Raw genomic sequence first — 25594 nt, 5'->3', positions numbered from 1 at the left:
TCTGAGCCTGCCCCTGCAGAGCTGAGAGAATCTCTGCCCCGGTGTGACTCCTATCCCCTAGACAGGCCAACTGAAGCACTGCATGGCATCTTTTAGCCTGACTGCTTGCGTAGCCCCTTTAACGCTTAGGGAGCACTGCTGCTTCAGAGGATGATTCAGTAGAAGAGGACATAGAGGAAGAAGAAGAGGAGGAGGTGGAGTAGCCAGATATTGCAGAACCAGCACCAGCTTTTTGGAGTCGTGGTGGCAAAACAAGCTCCAGCACTGAACCCTGTCCTGCATCCTTTCCAGCTGCCAGCAGAGTTACCCAGTGCGCCATGAAGGAAATGTAACGTCCCTGTCCATGCCATGCCTGCTGACTGCTCTGTCCAACGAGGCCAAAAAACTACCTTCCACATGATGGTAGAGAGCTAGAATGGCCTTACGTGAAAATAAATGTCTTTTTGGAACCTGCCACTGTGGTACAGCACATTCCACAAATTCATGAAAGGGAGCAGAGTCTACCAGATGAAAAGGCAGCAATTGTAGTGCTAGCAATTTGGCCAAGCTAACATTAAGATGCTGAGCATGTGGATGGCTGGGACAGTATTTTTTTCTACGGTTCAGCAACTGGGGTAGTGAAATTTGCCTGCTGGTGAAATCAAGAGGTGGTGTACTGCTAGTAGATTGGATGCAAGTACCTGTGGCACTCATTTCTATACCATCATCCCTCTCAATGCATGTTTTTGAGAAGACATGAGGTATAATAGGGTTAGAGATCCCAGATGAAGGAGCAAGGTGAAGTATGCTTGTTTTTATCTTGTAGCTCTTTCAGGTGCTGTTGCCAACGGACTGCATGACAGGTCGTCATATGTCTGTGGTGTCCAAGTGGTTGGTGTTCTGGCCACGCTTGATTAGCTTCAGACTGATATTGCAAACAGCAACGCTGCAATCTACTGCACATGTGTTGAAAAAAAGCCCGCACTAATGAACTTTTGGAAGTCCAGGAGGAATTTGCAGCACCTTGCACCTGTGGAGCTCTGTGGTGTGATGCAATAGGTTGGGTACTCCTATGGCGGCCCCTGGAGCACATCCTGCCTCATTGGAGTCGTGCTAACTCCTCCTCCTCCTCTTCACTTTCCTCCTCTATATTCTCTCAGGAACCCAAGTACAGTCCGTGACCTCATCATCTCAAACTTGGCAGTATACTGCAGCTGTGGGAACATGACTGCTAGTTTCTTGTCCGTCATTGTCACCCCCCTCTCTCTAGGCTCACGTCATTCCCGTCATCAACCTGGGAACCAACATCAGAGCATTCAAATTGCTGCACATCCTCCAGCAGCATGTCACTGACACTATGATTGAATAATTCAGATGACTCCTCCATGCATGATGGTGGGGCGACAGAAGGAGTAGCTGTGGAGAAGGAGCCTGTGGAACGGGCCACTTTGGCAGCTGTGATGGAAGGCAAACTAGTCTGAGCCTGGGTGACAGAGGACAAGGAGAATGAGGACGGCTTAGTTATCCACTCCACCAACCCTTCTGCATGTTGTGGCTGAATAACACGGCCAGCGCCAGAATAAAAGGATAGGCGTGCCTTGTCTGCAGAGGATGCACCATGTCTGTGACCACCACCTTTCACTGTGGACACAGAGGCTGCTTTCCCTTTTTTCATGGCCTGTGAGCATCTGCCTCTCCTTTTCAGCCTTTCGGGCATGATGTGGATTTTGGGGGTTTTTATTACTGGTTGATAAATATAAAATATATATATATATATATATATATATATTGCACTGCTGATATGTACTGCACTGACCGATAGATACTGAATGGCCTGATATGTACTCAAGTGGCCTATATATATATATATATATATATATATATATATATTGTGACAGGAAGTCAGGTAAATCTGTGGATGTTGTCACAGACAGGAGATACACTTCTGCTTGGGTTAGACAATTCACCAATTACTATAGGATGTCGGCTGCAAAGGCAGCAGGAAGGTGTAAAGAAGTTGAAAACCATTCAGCTGTTCGGAATGAGGAAGTTAAGGCCTCTATAATTTGTCCAAAGGAAGTCTATGGATTGCTGCCTCCTGACGCCGTGAGGGCTGGGGAGTGGAGGACAGTCAGATGTGTGCCTCCCGACGCTGTGTGAGCATGGGAGAAGGATTGCTGCCTCCCGACGCCGTGTGGGTAGCGGAGGACAATCAGATGGGTGCCCCCTGAAGCTGTGAGGGGAAGACCTCCTGAAGCGATGTGCGCTGAGGAGGGTTAAAAAGTGTGAAGACTTCTCAAGGTGAGAAAATGAACTATTTCTATGTGGAAGAAATAAATGAACTGTTTGCTATGTGAAGAGACAAGCAAAGGAACATGTTCAATGTGAAGAGTGTGAAAAGAAAAACCAATGGATGTTTTCTATGTGAAAGGAAAGTCCAATGAACATGTGCTGTGTGAAGAGACATGGGACGTTCTCTATGTGAAGAGGAAAAGGGACATGTTCAATGGACATTTGTTGTGTGAAGAAAAAACATGGACTATTGAGTGTCTGCTGTAGGATCAGCAAAGTTTGCCCAACAGTAGGTTGGAGACAGACTTCCGTAGGTAGGTTCCTGTATGTGAGAAGGTAGCCGCCCACAGTGGCAAGGATTTATTTTGTGTTTTTATTTTTATTTTGATGTTTTTGAGGCTTGCACTTGAGTGAAGTAAACTGCAAGAATAAACCAAACTGTTGTTCGCAACCACTGCTCGGCTATCTCCCTGTGTAAACGCACCCCCCAAAGGGGTCATCCATACCCGCCACCGAGCTAATCTCCCACAATATATATAATATATAATTTAGCACCCTACAGGTAGGTGCTAGGTAACTGTCAAGATAGTTAGGCTTGCATTTTCCTATGTGTATGCAGTTGACTAACTTTTGCTTCCTTTTTCTCTCACAGTGCGTATTATACGCCGATATTAAAAAAAAAAAAACGGCCAGGAAGCATTGCCGAGAGCAGAAGGGGAGAGCCGGGCAGAGGAGAAGGAAGGACGAGCTGTCATAAGAGCAGAAGGGGGCGGGCCGGGCCGAGGAGAAGGGAGAACGAGCGAGTGCAGTCATCGGAAGTCCCGCCTATGACAGATGTCACACATTTCGGCAGAGGAGGCGGGACTTCCGATGACTGCGCTCGCTAGTTCTTCCTTCTCCTCGGCCCGGCCCGCCCCCTTCTGCTCTTATGACAGCTCATCCTTCCTGATCCTCGGCCCGGCCCACCTCTTCTGCTCTCGGCGCTGCTTCCCGGCCTTTTTTAAAACAAATTTGGTCAGTTCCAATGGCGCTTCCGAGGCTGCATATTTGGACATTGCGCTTGCGAGGCTGCATTTATGGACACTGCTGGTGGGCTGCATTTATGGACACTGCTGATGAGGATGCATTTATGGACACTGCTGGTGGGCTGCATTTATGGACACTGCTGGTGAGGCTGCATATATGGACACTGCTGATGAGGATGCATTGTTGGACACTGCTGATGAGGCTGCATTCATGGGCACTGGTGAGATATCATTTGATTTAAAAAAAAAAAAAAAAATGTTCTGAGTTCAAAGCTGTTTATTTTAAATTTAAGCTTTTTTCCTGAAATTTCTCTCCAAATATTGGGGTGCGTGTTATACGCCGATAAATACGGTATATATATATATATAGTACTTTGTGGTATATACTGCACTGCTGAATACACTTCACTATCTGATCTGTTAAATTGTAAAAAGCACAAATCTCTCTCCCTGCCTAACTGACTGCTAGCAATGTCTAAACTAGACTACACTGTTGACTACACTGCACTGTCTGATAGAGTGTAAAAATCACGTTCCTCTCCCTGCTTAATTGACTGCTAGAAATGTCTTAACGAGACTACACTGCTGACTACACTGCTGACTACACTGCACTGCACTGTCTGATAAACTGACTGTCTGATAAACTACAAATCACGTTCCTCTCCCTGCCTCAACCACTTCCTATCTCGCCCCCACACTCTACACGCTGCTGCTGTGTGAGCAGCCTTATTTATAGTGTGGGGTGTGTACCCAGAGCCATGATTGGCTAAAGGCAGCCTGCCTTTGTCCAATCATGGCAGAGATGATTTAATTGGCCAAAGCATGGAGGTCAGGGAGCATGCTTTGGCCAATCACATAATGCAATGCAAGCGCGCAGTGCATTATGTATGCGAGCGCTCAAATTTCCCGCAAAGAAGCCAATTTGTTCGCCATTCGATGAACAGGCGAACAGCCAATGTTCGAGTCGAACTAAGGTTCAACTCGAACATGAAGCTCATCCCTACTCCCTGTGGTGGTCTGAATGATATCTCATGTAAGTGATCTGTGGTGCACCAGTTTCTGTGCATTTTTCATTGTGAGAGCATTTTTTATGTTTAGTTCTTAATAAATTATATATATATTTTTTTTAATGGAAAGCACTATGATTATCTACATGCTTTATTTTTGAACATTATCTCTGGAATTGTGAGGAGCATATATTTAGTCTGGTTGGATCGAGAGGAGAGGTTAAACATTTAGTACATATGGTTACTTCCGTTAAAAGGACATGCGACATGCGAATATGACTAGTGTTGAGCCTACACGGACTGTATTATTCGTGTTCGTACCGAATAATTGGATTTTTTGTACCCGAACACGGACACGGACACTTTACTGTATGTTCGGGTAAAAATCCGTGTTCGGTCGTTTTATTTCCGGGTTTTGCATGCTTTGGCGCTCTTTTCATGGCGGGCTTTCAACAGCCAATCAACAATCGTTTAACTGGTGTGCCTTAAGCCATCCCAGCCATGCCTGCAAATGTCTCAGTAGCTGTGATTGGCCGTCTGAAGCATGTGACCAAGTCTTTATAAGTTCCAGGCAGCCGCAGCGTCTTCATTCTGCTGCTTAGATCAGGGACAGAGCACACATCAACGTGCTGGCTGCTGATTAGGGAAAGACAGGCAGGAAAAAACCATTTGTGTCCGGATAGAATTGAGGGACAGGTCGGAGTGTTTAGGCAGGGCGAGTTGTAGGCATTTTAGGGATAGAGTCTGCTGAATTATAGGGTCAGTGTCTTCTACAAAGTACAATCGATAATGCTGTGTGGGGGGTGGGGTGACTCTGCACTCAATCCTGATCTACGATCTCTTCTCAATCCTGTTAGGGAGCGGCTGCTGCTGCTGAATTTTAGGGAAACTGTGTTCTAGAAACTACAATCGATATTGCTGTGTGGTGTGGGATAGGAGATAGGCAGGTGTCAGTGATCCACATCCATTTTTCTGTGTGTGAGCTGCAGTGAACACAATCTTTTTGGGCTGCAGTGAACACAATCTTTTTGGGGTGCAGTGAACAACGTCCTTTTTGGGGTGCAGTGAACAAAATCTTTTTGGGGTGCAGTGAACAAAATCCTTTTTGGGGTGCAGTGAACAACATCCTTTTTGGGGGGCAGTGAACACAATCTTTTTGGGGTGCAGTGAACAAAATCCTTTGTGGGGTGCAGTGAACACAATCTTTGTGGGGTGCAGTGAACAACATCCTTTTTGGGGTGCAGTGAACACAATCTTTTTGGGGTGCAGTGAACAAAATCCTTTTTGGGGTGCAGTGAACACAATCTTTGTGGGGTGCAGTGAACACAATCTTTTTGGGGTGGAGTGAACAAAATCCTTTTTGGGGTGCAGTGAACAACATCCTTTTTGGGGTGCAGTGAACAAAATCCTTTTTGGGGTGCAGTGAACACAATCTTTTTGGGGTGCAGTGAACAAAATCCTTTGTGGGGTGCAGTGAACACAATCTTTGTGGGGTGCAGTGAACACAATCTTTTTGGGGTGCAGTGAACAAAATCCTTTTTGGGGTGCAGTGAACAACATCCTTTTTGGGGTGCAGTGAACACAATCTTTTTGGGGTGCAGTGAACAAAATCCTTTGTGGGGTGCAGTGAACACAATCTTTGTGGGGTACAGTGAACAGAATCTTTGTGGGGTGCAGTGAACACAATCTTTGGGGGGTACAGTGAACACAATCTTTTTGGGGTGCAGTGAACAAAATCCTTTGTAGGGTGCAGTGAACACAATCTTTGGGGGGTACAGTGAACACAATCTTTTTGGGGTGCAGTGAACAAAATCCTTTGTGGGGTGCAGTGAACACAATCTTTGTGGGGGTGCAGTGAACACAATCTTTTTGGGGTGCAGTGAACAAAATCCTTTTTGGGGTGCAGTGAACACAATCTTTTTGGGGTGCAGTGAACAAAATCCTTTGTGGGGTGCAGTGAACACAATCTTTGTGGGGTACAGGGAACAGAATCTTTGTGGGGTGCAGTGAACACAATCTTTGGGGGGTACAGTGAACACAATCTTTTTGGGGTGCAGTGAACAAAATCCTTTTAGGGTGCAGTGAACACAATCTTTGTGGGGTGCAGTGAACAAAATCCTTTTTGAGGTGCAGTGAACACAATCTTTGTGAGGTGCAGTGAACACAATCTTTGTGGGGTACAGTGAACACAATCTCATACTTCTGAAGATTTGAGGGTGCTGCCTGTTCCATACTCCTCCTCCTACTGCTCAACCATCCTTTTAGGGGTACAAACAATAGTAATTGGGGCCTAGTGTGGTGGTGTACGTGTGAGATACATACACTTTCTTTTTGATCATATTTTCTATTCCGCTATTCAATTAAAACCTTTGGGGATCAATTGAATTGCGTGATAGTCTGTGTCGGTACGTGTGAGATCCACCTTTCCAAGTTTTTGGGGTTCATCTCATACTTCTGAAGATTTGAGGGTGCTGCCTGTTCCATACTCCTCCTCCTACTGCTCAACCATCCTTTTAGGGGTACAAACAATAGTAATTGGGGCCTAGTGTGGTGGTGTACGTGTGAGATACATACACTTTCTTTTTGATCATATTTTCTATTCCGCTATTCAATTAAATCTTTTGGGGATCAATTAAATTGCGTGATAGTCTGTGTCGGTACGTGTGAGATCCACCTTTCCAAGTTTTTGGGGTTCATCTCATACTTCTGAAGATTTGAGGGTGCTGCCTGTTCCATACTCCTCCTCCTACTGCTCAACCATCCTTTTAGGGGTACAAACAATAGTAATTGGGGCCTAGTGTGGTGGTGTACGTGTGAGATACATACACTTTCTTTTTGATCATATTTTCTATTCCGTTATTCAATTAAAACCTTTGGGGATCAATTAAATTGCGTGATAGTCTGTGTCGGTACGTGTGAGATCCACCTTTCCAAGTTTTTGGGGTTCATCTCATACTTCTGAAGATTTGAGGGTGCTGCCTGTTCCATACTCCTCCTCCTACTGCTCAACCATCCTTTTAGGGGTACAAACAATAGTAATTGGGGCCTAGTGTGGTGGTGTAAGTGTGAGATACATACACTTTCTTTTTGATCATATTTTCTATTCCGCTATTCAATTAAAACCTTTGGGGATCAATTAAATTGCGTGATAGTCTGTGTCGGTACGTGTGAGATCCACCTTTCCAAGTTTTTGGGGTTCATCTCATACTTCTGAAGATTTGAGGGTGCTGCCTGTTCCATACTCCTCCTCCTACTCCTCAACCATCCTTTTAGGGGTACAAACAATAGTAATTGGGGCCTAGTGTGGTGGTGTACGTGTGAGATACATACACTTTCTTTTTGATCATATTTTCTATTCCGCTATTCAATTAAAACCTTTGGGGATCAATTAAATTGCGTGATAGTCTGTGTCGGTACGTGTGAGATCCACCTTTCCAAGTTTTTGGGGTTCATCTCATACTTCTGAAGATTTGAGGGTGCTGCCTGTTCCATACTCCTCCTCCTACTCCTCAACCATCCTTTTAGGGGTACAAACAATAGTAATTGGGGCCTAGTGTGGTGGTGTACGTGTGAGATACATACACTTTCTTTTTGATCATATTTTCTATTCCGCTATTCAATTAAAACCTTTGGGGATCAATTAAATTGCATGATAGTCTGTGTCGGTACGTGTGAGATCCACCTTTCCAAGTTTTTGGGGTTCATCTCATACTTCTGAAGATTTGAGGGTGCTGCCTGTTCCATACTCCTCCTCCTACTGCTCAACCATCCTTTTAGGGGTACAAACAATAGTAATTGGGGCCTAGTGTGGTGGTGTACGTGTGAGATACATACACTTTCTTTTTGATCATATTTTCTATTCCGCTATTCAATTAAAACCTTTGGGGATCAATTAAATTGCGTGATAGTCTGTGTCGGTACGTGTGAGATCCACCTTTCCAAGTTTTTGGGGTTCATCTCATACTTCTGAAGATTTGAGGGTGCTGCCTGTTCCATACTCCTCCTCCTACTGCTCAACCATCCTTTTAGGGGTACAAACAATAGTAATTGGGGCCTAGTGTGGTGGTGTACGTGTGAGATACATACACTTTCTTTTTGATCATATTTTCTATTCCGCTATTCAATTAAAACCTTTGGGGATCAATTAAATTGCGTGATAGTCTGTGTCGGTACGTGTGAGATCCACCTTTCCAAGTTTTTGGGGTTCATCTCATACTTCTGAAGATTTAAGGGTGCTGCCTGTTCCATACTCCTCCTCCTACTCCTCAACCATCCTTTTAGGGGTACAAACAATAGTAATTGGGGCCTAGTGTGGTGGTGTACGTGTGAGATACATACACTTTCTTTTTGATCATATTTTCTATTCCGCTATTCAATTAAAACCTTTGGGGATCAATTAAATTGCGTGATAGTCTGTGTCGGTACGTGTGAGATCCACCTTTCCAAGTTTTTGGGGTTCATCTCATACTTCTGAAGATTTGAGGGTGCTGCCTGTTCCATACTCCTCCTCCTACTGCTCAACCATCCTTTTAGGGGTACAAACAATAGTAATTGGGGCCTAGTGTGGTGGTGTACGTGTGAGATACATACACTTTCTTTTTGATCATATTTTCTATTCCGCTATTCAATTAAAACCTTTGGGGATCAATTAAATTGCGTGATAGTCTGTGTCGGTACGTGTGAGATCCACCTTTCCAAGTTTTTGGGGTTCATCTCATACTTCTGAAGATTTGAGGGTGCTGCCTGTTCCATACTCCTCCTCCTACTGCTCAACCATCCTTTTAGGGGTACAAACAATAGTAATTGGGGCCTAGTGTGGTGGTGTACGTGCGAGATACATACACTTTTTTTGATCATATTTCCTATTCCGCTATTCAATAAAAACCTTTGAGGATCAATTGAATTGCGGGATAGTCTGTGTCGGTACGTGTGAGATCCACCTTTCCAAGTTTTTGAGGTTCATCTCATACTTCTGAAGATTTGAGGGTGCTGTCTGTTCCATACTCCTCCTACTCCTCATCCATCCTTTTAGGGGTAGAAACAATAGTAATTGGGGCCTAGTGTGGTTTTGTACGTGCGAGATACATACACTTTTTTGGATCATATTTCCTCTTCCTCTATTCAATAAAAACCTTTCTAGGGCAAGATCTTAAATTACAGAAATATGAGGAGACCGTCAAATAAGGGCCGTGGCTTGGGTCGTGGTGCTGCTGGTAGAGCTCCTGTTGCAAGGAGAGGACGTGGTCGATCTGTGCCAGCTACACACACAAGTGAAACACCTTCCTCAAGTGTGAGTAGGCGACAGAACCTGCATCAGTATTTGGTAGGGCATCATACGCCCCTAGAAGTGATGAGGCCAGAACAAGTGGAGGCGATAGTAGATTGGTTTGCTGCTGACAGTGCCTCCAGTTCCTTCACATTGTCTCCCACCCAGTCTACTGCAGAAAGGTCACAGTTGGCACCTGCAGCCGATGTCCAACCGTCTTTCACCTCACCCCCTTGCAAATCAGGCAAGCAGTCTGAGCCCCAAGCCATACAGCAGTCTCTTCTTCTTTTTGATGACTCTGTCAGCAGGGTTTCCCAGGGCCATCCACCTAGCCCTGCCCCAGAAGTGGAAGAGATTGAGTGCAGCGATGCCCAACCACTTATTTCTCAAGATGAGTACATGCAAGGATCATCGCAGCACGTCTCCGATGATGACGAAACGCAGGTGCCAACTGCTGCGGCGTTCAGCATTGTGGAGACCGACAAGGAGGGCAGGGGTGAAGACTGGGTGGAAGATGATGTGGAGGACGATGAGGTCCTCGACCCCACATGGAATAAACGTCATGCAGGTGACCTGAGTAGTTTGGAGGAAGAGGCGGTGGTCGCACAGAGCCACCAGCACAGCAGAAGAGGGAGCAGGGTGCAGAAGCGGAGCGGCCGTGCCCTAGACACTACGCCCGCTACTGCCCAACGCAGCAAGGGAACGAGCGCACCAAAGTCAGCTCAAAGGAGTTCTCTAGCGTGGAAGTTCTTTAGAAAATGTGCTGATGACAGGACACGAGTGGTTTGCACCCTGTGCAATCAGAGCTTGAAGCGAGGCAACCTGAGCACAACCTGCATGATCAGGCATCTAAGTGCAAAGCACGAGCTGCCGTGGAGTACACACCTTCAAAACCAAGAAACGTCTCTGGCTCATCCTGCTTCCTCTTCTGCTGCAGTCTCGGCCGCTCCAGCCACATCTGTAGTGATACCGGCACCTGCCACCCCGCAAACAGACGATCTGTCAGCAACACCACCACCTGGGTCACCAACAACCATCTCCACAATGTCCCGTGGAAGCGTTCAGCTTTCCATCTCCCAAACACTTGAGAGGAAGAGGAAGTACCCCCCTACCCACCCGCAATCCCTGGCCCTGAATGCCAGCATTTCAAAATTATTGGCCTTTGAAATGCTGTCATTCCGTCTGGTGGAGACGCACAGTTTTAAAAACCTTATGTCGGTGGCTGTCCCACAGTAAGTCGTGCCCAGCCGCCACTACTTTTCCAGGAAAGCCATCCCTTCCCTGCACAACCAAGTGGGGGAAAAAATCAGGTGTGCACTGCGCAACGCCATCTGTGCCAAGGTCCACCTAACTACCGATACGTGGACCAGTAAGCACGGTCAGGGGCGTTATATCTCCCTAACGGCACACTGGGTAAATGCAGTGGCGGATGGGCCTGAGGCGGATAGCAATTTGGCGCATGTCCTTCCACCACCGAGGATTGCAGGGCGCTTCAGTTTGCCTCCTGTTCCTAACTCCTCCTACTCCGCTTCCTCATCCTCTACCGCCTCCTCATACGGACAGCGTAACACCTTCACCACCAACTTCAGCACGGCCAGGGGTATACGACAGCAGGCAGTTTTACAACTTGCCTGTTTGGGGGACAAACCACACACCGCGCAGGAGTTGTGGAGGAGCATGGAACAGCAGACAAATGAGTGGTTGCTGCCAGCGAGCCTCAAGCCCGGCCTGGTGGTGTGCGATAACGGGCGAAATCTCATAGCAGCTCTGGGCCTAGCCGGTTTGACGCACATCCCTTGCCTGGCGCATGTGCTGAATTTGGTGGTGCAGAGGTTCCTTAAAAACTACCCCGATATGTCAGAGCTGCTGCAGAAAGTGCGGGCCGTTTGTGCGCACTTTCGGCGTTCTCACCCTGCTGCTGCTCGCCTGGCAGCGCTGCAGCGTAACTTCGGCCTTCCCGCTCACCGCCTCATATGTGACGTGCCCACAAGGTGGAACTCCACCTTGCACATGCTGGAAAGACTGTGCGAGCAGCAGCAGGCCATAGTGGAGTTTCAGCTGCAGCGCACACGCGTGAGTCGCTCTGCGGAACAGCACCACTTCACCACCAATAACTGGGCCTCCATGCGAGACCTGTGTGCCTTGTTGCGCTGTTTTGAGTACTCCACCAACATGGCCAGTGGCAATGACGCCGTTCTCAGCTTAACTATCCCACTTCTATGCCTCCTTGAAAAAACAATTTGGGCGATGATGGAAGAGGATGTGGCACAGGATGAGGAGGAGGAGGAGGATGAAGAGGTAACATTTCCAAGGCTTTCAGGGCAGTCATTCGCAAGGGGCTCCGAGGGTGGGTTCCTGCACACACAAACGCCAGGGACACAATTGTCCAGCAGGGGCACAGTTCTGGAGGATGAGGAGGAGGAGGAGCTGGAGGAGGAGATGGAACCATGTTCACAGCAGGGTGGCACCCAGGCCAGCTCATGGCCATCACTGGTGCGTGGCTGGGGGGATACAGAGGACACGGACGATACACCTCCCACAGAGGACAGCCTTTCGTTGCCTCTGGGCAGCCTGGCACACATGAGCGATTACATGCTGCAGTGTCTCCACAACGACCGCCGAGTTGCCCACATTCTAACTTGTGCTGATTACTGGGTGGCCACGCTGCTGGATCCCCGTTACAAGGACAACGTACCGTCCTTAATTCACTCACTGGAGCGCGATCGCAAGATGCGCGAGTACAAGCGCACGCTGGTAGACGCCATGCTGCTGCCATTCCCATGTGACAGAGGGGCCGCAGTGGAAGCACAAGGCAGAGGAGGAGGAGGAGGAGGTCGCCAACGCAACCAGGGCACCGCCAGCACCTCAGAAGGCAGGGTTAGCATGGCCGAAATGTGGAAAAGCTTTGTCAGCACGCCACAACAAACAGCAGCACCAGCAGCTCAGATGGAACGTCTTAGCAGGAGGCAGCATTTTACCAACATGGTGGAGCAGTATGTGTGCACACGCCTACATGTAGTGAATGAGGGGTCTGCCCACTTCAACTTCTGGGTCTCCAAATTGGGCACATGGCCTGAGCTTGCCCTTTACGCCTTGGAGGTGCTGGCGTGCCCTGCAGCCAGTGTATTATCTGAACGGGTATTTAGCACGGCTGGGGGCGTTATAACAGACAAGCGCAGCCGCCTGTCCAGAGACAATGTGGACAAGCTCACGTTCATTAAAATGAACCAGGCATGGATCCCACGGGACTTTTCCGTACCTTGTGCAGAATAGCAATGGATACCGACCTTACCCACCCATTGTTCCATTTTTGCTCTTTCTCACTCTTTTGGGGTGTACCCTCATTTAAAATTTGTGAAAAGAAGCAGTGTTGGCTACCTCGTCCTCCTCCTCAGGGCCAGATTAACGTAGGGGCTATTGGAGCTGCAGCTCCAGGCCCCTACCTTTTATATAGGCCCCGGGCTGGCCATATTCACTGTTACCGCTCTTCTGTCACTTGTAAACACAGAAGTCTGGCTTCTATGCTCGCTTCCCCAGGCAGCACCCTCAGAACCTCCCCACACAGCGCGAAGGCCGGACAAGGAGGGACAGTTGCCGATGCATGGATGTGTTTATGGGCTTCAGAGACAGCATCCCATGTTGAATTAGGCATGCATGGCTGCACCCTTCCTCCTCTGGGTGCATGGCAAGGCACGGCCCTTAAGGCCCTTCAAAATCCTCAGCACCAAGCCCATGATGCTCTTAATCCGGCCCTGGTCCTCCTCCACCGCCGCTTCCACCTACACCGCCCATAGGTGTGCGCAGCCTATTGCATTAAGGTGTGCACCCCAAAGTTGAAATACACATGCATGTGTTTGCCAGCAGGGAGAGTAATGTATCGGGGGCCATGTACCTGTAGGCAAAGAGAAATAGAGCAGAGCAGGTCCGAGGGAGATCTTTCCCATCTCCTCACTGGCAATGCTATGTGCCCTAGGTGATTAGGGTGTGCCCAGGCACACCCGGCACACCCTGTGCGCATGCCTATGTCACCGCCACATCCACCACCACCTCAACCTCCCTCCTACTCCATATGGGCCTCGTCCTTCAGAGATGAAGAAGAACATTGTTTTATTTTTCAGTTTTTTTTGTTGTTTTAAGTTATTTCCCTATCCACATTTGTTTGCAGAGCACTTGCCATGCTCTTAATTACGTTTTGCTGCCATTTGCAGCACTCTAGCCCTTTCCTTTGGTGTTTTAGAGCCATTTTAGTGCCTTAAAGTTCGGGTCCCCATTGACTTCAATGGGGTTCGGTGTCCGGGAAAAGTTCGGTAAAAGTCCGGGACACGGACCCGGACTTTTTTTTAAAGTTCGGCCGAACCCGTCGAACACGGACATCTAGGTGTCCGCTCAACCCTAAATATGACCTATTGATCATAGGTCAAAAAGTGAGGTGAACTGCTGATGGTGCGGTGTGTGTGAAGAAATAAATACTAGGAAGCTGAGAATCATTATTAAGTGACACTACATGTATAATTTTTCCTCTCTTTTTTCTACAATATCCATTTTTATTGGACCTAATTTGGAGATCACAGTACACTGCTGACTATAATGCAACGCTGAATGATTTTTGCAGTAACATATTTAACTTGTTTGCCACCTTTGTGTTGGATCTAGAGTGTGTAGATTACAAACTGCCTGCTGAGTCATACGCTTATTTTCATTCACAGATGGCTGTCTTCCTACAAAAAACTGATTGAAGAACGGTATTATTCATAACCAGAGTGTGGGTTCTAAAATATAAAGCAACATTCGGTTAATTTAACATCTGTGTTTTTCATTCACCCCTGTTCCTACACATCGGCCACAAAACGTGTCCAGCTTGGCAGTCAAGCTATTTGGTATGTCTGTTTTGATTATCAGAAAAGTCCCTTTAGCGGGAGTTAAAGTATTGCTGGGCTCTGTCAACAGATTTTTTTCTGTCCTTGGCTATTTTTGTCATCTGTGCATTCTTGTCCTGTTGCTGGCTTTGTGTAGGTTTTATGTTGTTGCAGTACTCAACTACTTGTTTTTTGTTCTGTCTTAGAGTCGTAAACTTTGACGTTTTGTTGGTTTTCATTTGTGTGAACTCATTTGTGTGACCATTCATGTTTGCAATTTGTTTTACAATTTATTTTTGTTCTTTGATGTGTCTTATGTTTTCACTGAATTCTCCTCTGACCTTTATAAAGTGGCATTAAATCCAAATTTTTTTTCCGGCTGCACGCTCTGCAACGTCACTTCCGGTAGCAGTGGAACGCATGCCGGAGCCAAGCCCCGCTGCGCACCGTCATCCTATTAGGATCTACCAATATCATCCTGTATCGCCTGGTTTGTTTTAACAAATGTGAGTTTTATTCTTTGGTACTCTATCAATAAACCTGTTATAGCAGTATCACGCTATTGGAATTCCTTTTCTTCCCTTCTACATGGCTAATACCTGCTGAGAGAGCTTAGGGGATCCACACTGGCCAGCATCCCGATCTAAAGGATCATTGCCCGGATTACATACCGGACCCTGCCTGTGAGACCCTTACACCATAAGGTCTGGGGGTCCACGCTGTCCGGTAAGTGGAATCACTTTTGGGGAGAGGAATCATCCACTATAGCATCACACCACTGCAGCATGTGTTTGTTTTTCAGCACTTGAGCACTTTATTTTGGCTGTTTTTTCATAGAACTTTCACTGGATACTTGCTGCACGTTTTTTTGGGACTATTATTAATATTCTGGACTATTGGTCATTTTATTGTTTTATATTGGAATTGATTATTCTTACTATTGGGAGTTATTGTTTTATATTGGAATTGATTATTCCTAATATTGGGAGTTTGAATCACATCACTAGAGGATATTTTGATTACTTATGTTTATTTAATTTTCAAATCATCACTTACATTATTTGATCCATTGACCATCCCTGGGGTGGTTACACCATTTTTGCGCTGGTTCTCATTTGCACTATCATTCACTAAATCACTTTGATTTATGCACAGCAGCACTTTTGGTTACAATTTATATAATACCATAGCGCGGCATTAATCTTTTTTTGCACTACATTAAATCCAAAAGCAAACATTTATTATATTGTACCTTACCAATTCTTAGATGTAATGACTGCACTTGTTTTCCTTGTTAAGCTTTCTTTCTTTTATTTTACCTGGTGATCCTGTCACTACGTCTGTTGTTTTTCAACAGAACAAGCTGTCCGGTGAATGTAGCAGAAAGAGGGTTGGGCCACACCCCACTGAACACTGAGTGTCCTTACACACGGGCTTTCCGCCCAGCAAACTCCATTTTGCTCAGCGGGATCGATCTGCCGATCCCCGCTGAGCAGGCGGATGACAGGTCCGTCTCCGCTTACTTTGCAGAGATGGAGCTGTCAGATCCCACTCCCCTCTATGGGAGATCAGATAAGAAACGAACCGCCTGTCTGTTTTCATCTGATCCTATCCAATCCGATCCTCCAGACGGATGAAAAATAGGGTTTCCATCCGTTTAGATCTCACGGACAGGATCAGATCGGATAGCAGCTGGTGTCAGCGGAGAGGTCACCGCTGACATCCGCTGCTCCATGGAGGTGAATGGAGCATCCGATCCGTTCAACCTGAAAAATTTAACAGGCCGACCTGATTGGAAAACCCGTGTGAAAGGGGCCTATTTATTTATTTATGTAAATCTTTATCACAAAAAGAACAAACCTGTTGGTTTAACTGCTTTAGGCCCCTTTCACACGAGCTTTCCGATCCAGTACGCCTGTCAGTTTTTCAGGCGGACCTGATCGGATGCTCCATGCATCCCTATGGAGCAGCAAATGTCAGCGGAGACATCCCGCTGCTATCCGATCTGTGAAATCCAGAGGAATGGAAACCCTATTTTCCATCCATCTGGAGGATCAGATCAGATAAGATCGGATGAAAACAGACAGGCGGTCCATTATCATCCGATCTCCCATAGAGGAGAGCAGAGCTCTGACAGCTCCGTCTCTGCACAGAGTGGAGACAGAGCTGTCATCTGCCTGCTCAGCGGCGATCAGCGGATTGATCCCCCGCTGAGCAAAACTGAGTCTGCTGGGCGCACCACCTGTGTGAAAGGAGCCTAAAATGCTGCTACTGACATTTGGCTTCAGTTTCTTAGTGTATCTAAATATGCTGGTACATTTAACACTCCCCTCCCCAGGCTGACAATGCTGCTGTCTAAGGGTGCCCCCTTTGCTCATTCATCCAGAGTGGGGGGTACTCTAATATAGAAGGTGTGTTACTGGCCAGATCACCAGATGAAAACAGAGGGGGAAAAAAGCCTAAAAAATAAAATGAATGCAGCCACCACATAAATTGATTGGTATTGGTAAGCTGCAATAATATATTACATTTTTGGTTTTGGATTTAATATCACTTTACCTATTTTTACCCTGGACTCTTGTAGTAACGGCAAAACTCATGAACACTGGTTCAAGGAACCTATTTCTCCAGCAGAAACAGACAGAATTGAAAATATTCTTGTTTAAAAATATAGCAAAACTAGAACCCTTATCTACAATAGTGTTCCTAGTGTAGCTTTTCCTTTAATTCTGTTAATTAAAACTGTTCTAAGTTGGACAGCAAGTGAGAAGAAATCTCTATAATGGAGCACTATAGGATAGCACTATAAAACAAAAAGACATCACAGGACCTTAAACTCCGTACACACGTACCGATTGTCGGCCGTAAATATTCGGCCAACGTCCGATCGGCCGATTGTCGGCTTGTTAGTATGATGATTCCGACAACCGACTGCGACGTTTCGGCCGAACAAAATCTGGTGTGCATGCTATAAAATTTTTGTTGGCTGTCACCGAACAACGGCCGATTGTTCGTCAGTCAGTACAGATTTCGGCCGACAACAGTCAAATGAGCAAGACTGGGCATGCTCAGAGAAGAAAAAACACACGGAAAGTCAACCATCACATGACATTATTTCTGAAGTTGGTTTCTGTCGGCCAAGAAAAGTCCAGTGCAAGTCTAGAGCACATTTCAACCAACAAACAACACTGGACAAAAGACAACCGATCGTTCGGCCGACAATCGGTGCGTGTGTACGGGCCATTAGACTGCCAAAGCATGTGGGAGAAGAAGCTGCAGAGATCAGTATAGCAGCACAGAGAAGCTTGCAAGAACTGTGAATTGGGTGAGTAATTCAGGTTTTCCATGTCCCCTAGACAGAAACTTGCAGTTTACCCTTGCTTTCTGTTGAATGAACATCCTGGATTCAAATGGTAAAAAAAAAAAAGGAAATGGCTGCAGCCATGAGCATGGTATAATTTTTTACAGCTGGCGGCAAAGAAGATTAAGGAATATCTGTTCCCGATCTTCTCTGTAACTGATGAACCCCGAAGCATCAATGATTTCACTTCTGGATTCAAAGCTGTCATTTCCTGGCTGCTAAGATCTGTGTTTAATTAGCTGTGTTGGAGGGCATCAGGGGTCTAATAGACATTGTCTTGTTTGCTACTGAAGCTCTTTTTGGGCCGCTCTCCTTAAACATCACCATCTTGAAACTCCTGTTCACTATCCACAGATAGGTTATAAAAATTCCTGCTAGATATTTGGGATCTGGCAGAAACCTGCAGTGTGTCTGCGCATGCGCCATCTCCGCCATAGGTTTTGGCCTGCGAGATCCCACAGGTCTACCAGGTCCTAAAAATACATGGGTGCCTAAACAAAACACTGCCTCCTGGGATGTATGATGTTAACATCCTAGGAGGAGCGGATTGTTACATCATTTTTGCTTTGATGAGAAATGAGGAAGTAGCACCATGCACCAAATTAGAGCCCCATTCCAGGCTAAAGCAATTTTTTTTATTATCCCTCTTTCCCACCATCTCTAACACATCATCTTAGATCATGTTGCAGTTACCATTTACTGAGTGACCACATGCCAAATGATTATATAACTAGGGACATAAGGGTAATTTATCAGTGATTTTCGAGGTGGCCATATTTTGGACAGTACACAAGTTAAAAGAAATGTATAAATAAATATATATATCTATATTTATATAGATATATATATCTATATAATTATATATATATTATATGTATATATATATATATATATATCTATATATATATATACAGATAGATAGATCTAGATCTAGATCTATATCTATCTATCTATCTATCTATCTATCTATCTATCTATCTATCTATCTATCTATCTATCTATCTATCTATCTATCTATCTATCTATCTATCTATCTATCTATCTATCTATCTATCTATCTATATATATATAGATATATATATATACATATATATATATATCTATATATATATATATATACACACGTACACACTGCTCAAAAATTTAAGAAACACTTTGAAAACACATCAGATCTCAATATGGAAAAAATCTCATGCTGAATATCTATCTATACTGATATAGACTGGGTAATGTGTTAGGAACGAAAGGATGCCACATCATTTGATGGAAATGATAATATCAACCTACAGAGGGCTACATTCAAAGGAGCCCCAAAAATCGAAGTGAAAAAATGATGCAGCAGGCTAGTCCACGTTGCTGAAATTTCATTGTAGCAACTCAAAATGGTCCTCAGTAGTTTGTATGGCCCCCGTGTGCTCGTATGCATGCCTGACAACTTCGGGGCATGCTCCTAATGAGATGACGCATGGTGTCTTGGGGTTTTTCCTCCCAGATCTGGACCAGGGCATTACTGAGCTCCTGAACAGACTGAGGTGCAACCTGGGGGTGTGGGATGGACCAAAACAATGTCCAGGAGGTGTTTTATTGGATTTAGGACAAGCCAGCGTGGTATCAATTCCATCATCCTCCAGGAACTGGCTGCATTCTCTTGCTACATGAGGCTGGGCATTGTCATGCACCAGGAGGAACCCAGGACCCACTGCACCAGCATAGGGTCTGACAATGGGTCCAATGATTCCATCCTAATACCTAATGGCAATCAGGGTGCCATTGTCTAGCCTGTAGAGGTCTGTACGTCTTTCCATGGATATGCCTTCTCAGACCATCACTGACCCACCTCCAAACCGGTCATGCTGAACAATGTTACAGGCAGCATAACGTTCTTCATGGCTTCTCCAGGCCCTTTCACGTTTGTCACATGTGCTCAGGGTGAACCTGCTCTCATTTGTGAAAAGCACAGGGTGCCAGTGGTGGACTTGCCAACTCTAGTGTTTAATGGCAAATGCTAATCGAGCTCCACTGGGCCAGGCAGTGAGCACAGGGCCCACTTGAGGATGCCACCCTCATGAAGTCTGTTTCTGATTGTTTGCTCAGAGACATTCACACCAGTGGCCTGCTGGAGGTCATTTTGTAGGGCTCTGGCAGTGCTCATCCTGTTCCTCCTTGCACAAAGGAGCAGATACCAATCCTGCTGATGGTTAAGGACCTTTTACAGCCCTGTTCAGCTTTCCTAGAGTAACTGCCTGTCTCCTGGAATCTCCTTCATGCTCTTGAGACTGTGCTGGCTGGAAAACACAACAAACCTTCTGGTAATGTCACATATTGATGTGCCATCCTGGAAGAGTTGGACTGCCTATGCAACCTCTATAGGGTCCAGGTATTGCCTCATGCTACCAGTAGTGACACTGACCCTAGCCAAATGCAAAACTAGTGAAAAAAAGTCAGAAAAGATGAGTAGGGAAAAAAAAATGTCGTAATATCAACACCCCAAAAATCACTGATAACTTACCCTTCTGTTCTTAGAAGTTGTGAAAGAATATATAACTAACACAATAGGGTTGATTTACTAAAGGAGTATATTTCTCACTTAACTCATTAAAGCTGTATTTACATCCATTATCAAATCATGTGCGAAAGAAGCCTCTATTTTTTTTTTATTTCTCAGCACAGTTGAATGCATAAAACGAACATGTTAAAAAATTTCTACTCATAAATCAATCCTGCTATGCTTCATAGAAACCTTTTCTTGTCTATACCAACACTTTACAAACAGGATGCATGAGATAAATATATAAACTTACTTAGAAATTCTTTGTACATGGGAACAAGGTTACTTGTGATAAGAGAGTCATATTGTTCAACTTCACTGCTGTTGAAGTCTGCAGATAAAAAAAAATGAAAAAATATTCATAACTAACACTGGAAACGTGGATAAGAAATTATATAAAAGTATACCATATATGTTTACACATTTAATGCATACAGTATCATGATAAGAGCATAAAGAAGTGTATGCCCATGTAACTAGAGCAAGGAAAGATTTAGTTCTTAATAGAAGGAGTAAAGTTGGAACCTTTGTCAGGTATAAATGTATATAAGATTTTTCAGCTACATGGCTCTTCTATGTCAAAGTAACCACAATTTAATTGTGTAGCTTGGTGTTGCCCCAGCATAATTTCTTGTTTTTTTTTTTTTTTTTTTAAAGCAGAGGTCCTAGAGAATAAAATGGTGGGTGTTGCAATTTTTTGTCACAAGGGATTTGCGCAGCAGTTTTTAAAATGGAAATTGTTTGTAAAAAATACACTTTAACCACTTAAGCCGCGGAGGATTTGGCTGCTCAAGGACAAGGGCCTATTTTGCGATTCGGCACTGCGTGACTTTAACGGACAATTGCGCGGTCGTGTGACGCTTTACCCAAATGAAATTGACGTCCTTTTTTTCCCACAAACAGAGCTTTCTTTTGGTGGTATTTGACCACCTGTGCGATTTTTACTTTTTGCGCTATAAACAAAAAAATAGCGACAATTTTGAAAAAATAACATTATTTTTCAAATTTTTTTATATGAAATTCCCCCAAAAAATGTAAAAATAAATTTTTTTTTAACATTTTTGACCAATTTGTTTTCCGCTACATATGTTTGGTAAAAAAAATCGCAATAAGCGTATTTTGATTGGTTTGCGCAAAAGTTATTGCGTTTACTAACTAAGGGAAAGATTTTTGTCATTTTTATTGTTTTTTTTTTTAACGAGTAATGGCGGCGATCTACGTTTTTTCTTGCGGACATCGGAGCCGGCAGTCACTCGCGCGGGGATGCCCGTGAACGAGCGGGAGCGCACCTCCGGCGGCGCGCGCTCGCCCCCTATTGGTTTGCGGGCGAGTGACGTACCCATACTTCACTTTGCCTGCACGGGGCTGACCGCCGCAGTATATGTACTTGCGGCAGTCGGCAAGTGGTTAATAAATTTTAGTGAACACAAACACAAAACAATACCTATTTTTTTGTAAAATATTAAAGATTGTGTTACACAGAGTCAATCCATACCTAACATGCCACATGTTAATATTGCAAATGAAATGTCCCTGGAACGGTGCCAAGCTAGGGTACCTAGGGAGAGAGTCCCAGGACAGCCAAGGCTCCCATGTACATCGCTGGATCGAAAGGGAGCTCAGGTAAGTATTAGGGGGGACTGTTTTTTACCTTCATGCACATATAGCACCCTACAGGTAGGTGCTAGGTAAATGCCTTGTCTGCCTAACAGCAGGGTCATGATTTATTTTTGGTAGGGTGTCATGGCTTCCAGGTGTGTCTGCTGAGGGAGGGAGTCTCCCCACTGGCTCTGTGAGAGGCTTCTCATAGGGCAGTGGAGGAAACCCAATCAGGAACACATTCAGGCTTGAAACTACCCCAGAAGGCAGATTCTGTCTCAAAGGATTCTGGGAGTGGGTATAAGCTTGAGGGAAGTGCGTGACTCAGCGTCTCTCCTCCTATCTCCCAGGAAAGCCTAAACAGGTTGTGAGTACTGAGGATTGCCCCTGGGGGTCTGCCTAGTGTCAGTGGGGAACACTCCGGAGAAGGTTCTAGGATCCAAGCTAGCTGTAAAGGGGGTACCTAGGAAGAGGACCCTGAAGTGACAAAGGGGGTATCTTGTCAGGGGACCCTGAAGAGTAAAAGGGGGCATCTGCAGTTTGGGCCCTGAAGAGTCAGTGTACAGAGTATCAGTTAAGAGTTGCAGCCATACAGGAATTCACAGCAATCTACCTCAAGCCAGTGCAAGGCTGGAGGAGAATAACTAGTGACTTTGCAGTGCAGCAGTGCTAGCAGTTTCAACATTCTACAGTCCTGGGACTTCTGGACTTAAGGTCTAGGTTCCAGCACTTTTCTAAAGCTACAGTGTGTTCTAGGCATCAGTGAGCGTTGGCTGGTGTCGGCTGGCGTCAAGACAGCATTAACAGACAATTTTTCTGAGAAAGTCCCAAAGTTGTACCTAGTTGAGCCTAAAGGAGTATCCCACTCATTCCCTTCTCCCATCCCCTTAAATCCAATAAAACAACAAAACAAAGATGCCGGAGTTGTCAACGTCTCAGTTCTCACACCCAGGGTCGCAGCTCACATGGGCTGGAGAGGTAACCGGTAACAATGGCAGACCCATATCAGGCCCAATACCTGGAAAACCTGCTACACATAAAATGCATGAAGGTAAAAAACCTTTAGCCTTTACAACCACTTTAACTGCTCTCCAATATCAATATATAATTAATATCAAATATCACTGTGATCTAAACTGCCTGCTGTCAAAGAGCCAACCACTAATAAAGGGCTGCTACAGACAGTCAGTTAAAGCTCTTTTTTAAATGGAGTCCCTGCTACTCACATGGCTGCTATGAGAGGGCCAAGTACTATTAGAAGTCTACGCTTAGATCCCTTTCACACTTGTGTGAGTTGTCCTGCGACTTGGGACTGAAAAGTCGCATGACAAGTCGTATGAGAACCATTCATATCTGTGCGACTTCAAGTCGCAACGACTTCAAAGTAGTCCCTGCACTATTTTGGTCCAACTTTGATGCGACTTGAGGTCCATAGACCTCAAGACTACACAGGCATTGCTTCAAGTCTTGTCGAAGACGCGTCAAAGTCACGCTGCAAAGTCTCATCAAAGCCGCATAGAAAATTATGTTTGCTGCAGGCTGCAGAGAAAGTGACTGGGGAATCCCTGTCCTCAGTTTCTTTATCTATCTCAACCAAAGCTCTTAAAAAAATAAAAAAAATTATAAAAATAATATTTAAAAAAATAATATAAAAATAATAAAAATAAAAAAAAAACACTGCCCTACTGACACCAATCTTTGCTCTCCTGACACCATCCACTGCTCTGCTGATATACACGCATGTGTTTGTGCTCTGGCGTGCATACCCCAATGCCAGAAGCTGCACACACCAATGACCATATGTTGTTGCAGTTCATGTGAAATTATAATAATCAGAAAACTATAATCATTATTACATAACAACCTTTTTAATAAGAAGGTGTTTGACACTGCAGTCAAGTATGAATACATTCTTAGATTGTAAGCTCTAACGAGCAGGGCCCTCTGACTCCTACTGTATTAAAGTGTATTGTATTTGTACTGTCTACCCTCAAGTTGTAAAGCGCTGCGTAAACTGTCGGCGCTAAATAAATACTATATAATAATAATAATAATATTGTGCAGACATTAAAGTATAACTATAGGCAATTTTTTTTTTTAGTTTTGGAGATTGTGAAGAAGGATTAGAACACCTATCAGGGTTTTTTTGATGTTTGGGGCCTCGTTTAGGAGATTGACCCTTACATTTGCCCTGTTTACCATTATCATTGAAAAAGAGTGTAAAAGAAAATCCCAAATTTTGGGTTGTCCCCAGAAAAGAGGGTAAATATTCCAATGGGGACACTAGATCTGGTGACCTGGGGGTCCCCAAAGAATTCTCTTAATTTGCAGGGGTTTCCTCCCACTTCCTGTTTGGCTATGGGACAGGAAGTGAAGGGAAATCTAGGCAATGGGACACAGATGGTGAAAACAAATCTGACAGGGGTTATAACCCTCCCTTACTCTATTCAAAATGAGAAAAAAATGTTTTGCCTACAGTTCTACTTTAAATATCTGTCCTTGCTGATCTCCAGCAGTGTAATTTAGAAGATCACTTTGGAAAGTACCTTCTCAAAAGTATCATTTATCTTGCCAAAATGAGAGTTGCATACAAATAGCAGAATGTGTTCCATATCTACAGGATTCTTCAGCATAAGCAGAGTTCAGCGCGTTGTGACATGTTAACTTATTTTGTCGTTTATTCTTTGGAAGATGTCTATGTGTTTTCAACATGAACGAACCAAAGGGAAATCTTTGCCAGTCCACATGAGCACCCACAACCGGCAATGGTGTTGTTTTGTAATGGGTTTAGACATATTGCTCAGCCACATCCAGATGATTAAAGCTTTCACAAATATCTATTTAAAGAAGTGTACTTACTGGGAGGATGGAGGAAGCTGTGGGTGATATCCATCCCTGGCTTGTAGTCTGAGCATTTCTGGCTGCTTTCCTCTGGGACTCTACCGTCAGGCCGCAGACAGTCTGCCAGTGTAGGAGGAAGAGAAGAGCCTTCACCCTGGTACAGAATAGTCACACAACACAGTCTTATTGATCCAGAAAACTACCCTAATGCTACTTTCCATGACATCTTATCTGAATGTCTCTGCTTTAAAACGGATATAAAAAATGGAATATGTTTTGTCTGACTGCATGCAATTTCTTTTACTCAGTGGCTAGACAGAGAATGATTCAATAAGTATCCTGGAATAGGCACTCCATCACTTACGGTACAAAGATTCTGCTGTATTTAACAGTCTAAGCACCTTGCCAGACAATTAAATGTCTCATCCAGTTAAGACACCCATGCAGCAAGGATAATGTGCAGAGTACACATGTTTGGACATTTTACGAGGATCCTGAGCTCTTAAAGTAGTATTAACCAGTTCTGGACCGGAAGGATTTGCCCCCTTAATGACCAGGCCATTTTTTGCGATTCGGCACTGCGTTACTTTAACGGTGCAACACTGTACCTAAATAAAATTGTTGTCCCACAAATAGAGCTTTCTTTTGGTGGAATTTGATCACCTGTGCGATATTTTTTTTTTTTTTTTGCGCTATAAACAAAAAAAAAGCGACAATTCTGAAGAAAAAAAAATATTTTTTACTTTCTGCTATATAACATTCCCAAAAAAAATAATCAAAAAATCTATTTTTTTTTTCATCCTTTTAGGCCAATTTGTAT

At 44.7% G+C, this 25594-nt stretch overlaps 1 protein-coding gene across 3 annotated transcripts in view; it reads right to left on the bottom strand.

Moving 5' to 3' along the window:
- The window catches only part of ENPP3 (ectonucleotide pyrophosphatase/phosphodiesterase 3), a 153399-nt gene that overhangs the window by 22053 nt on the left and 105752 nt on the right, over window positions 1–25594 (bottom strand). For all 3 annotated transcript variants that reach the window (XM_082250117.1, XM_082250116.1, XM_082250118.1), the window contains exons 21-22: window positions 24793–24928; window positions 20588–20665 (exon numbers count right to left, since the gene is read on the bottom strand). In XM_082250117.1, coding sequence (XP_082106243.1) covers window positions 20588–20665; window positions 24793–24928 — 214 coding nt within the window. The remainder of the gene's footprint in view (window positions 1–20587; window positions 20666–24792; window positions 24929–25594) is intronic.

This window comes from Pelophylax lessonae (assembly GCF_965119305.1).
Source record: "Pelophylax lessonae genome assembly, chromosome: 3".
Classification (NCBI taxonomy): Eukaryota; Metazoa; Chordata; class Amphibia; order Anura; family Ranidae; genus Pelophylax; species Pelophylax lessonae.
This window is presented reverse-complemented; position numbering and strand designations above follow the sequence as displayed.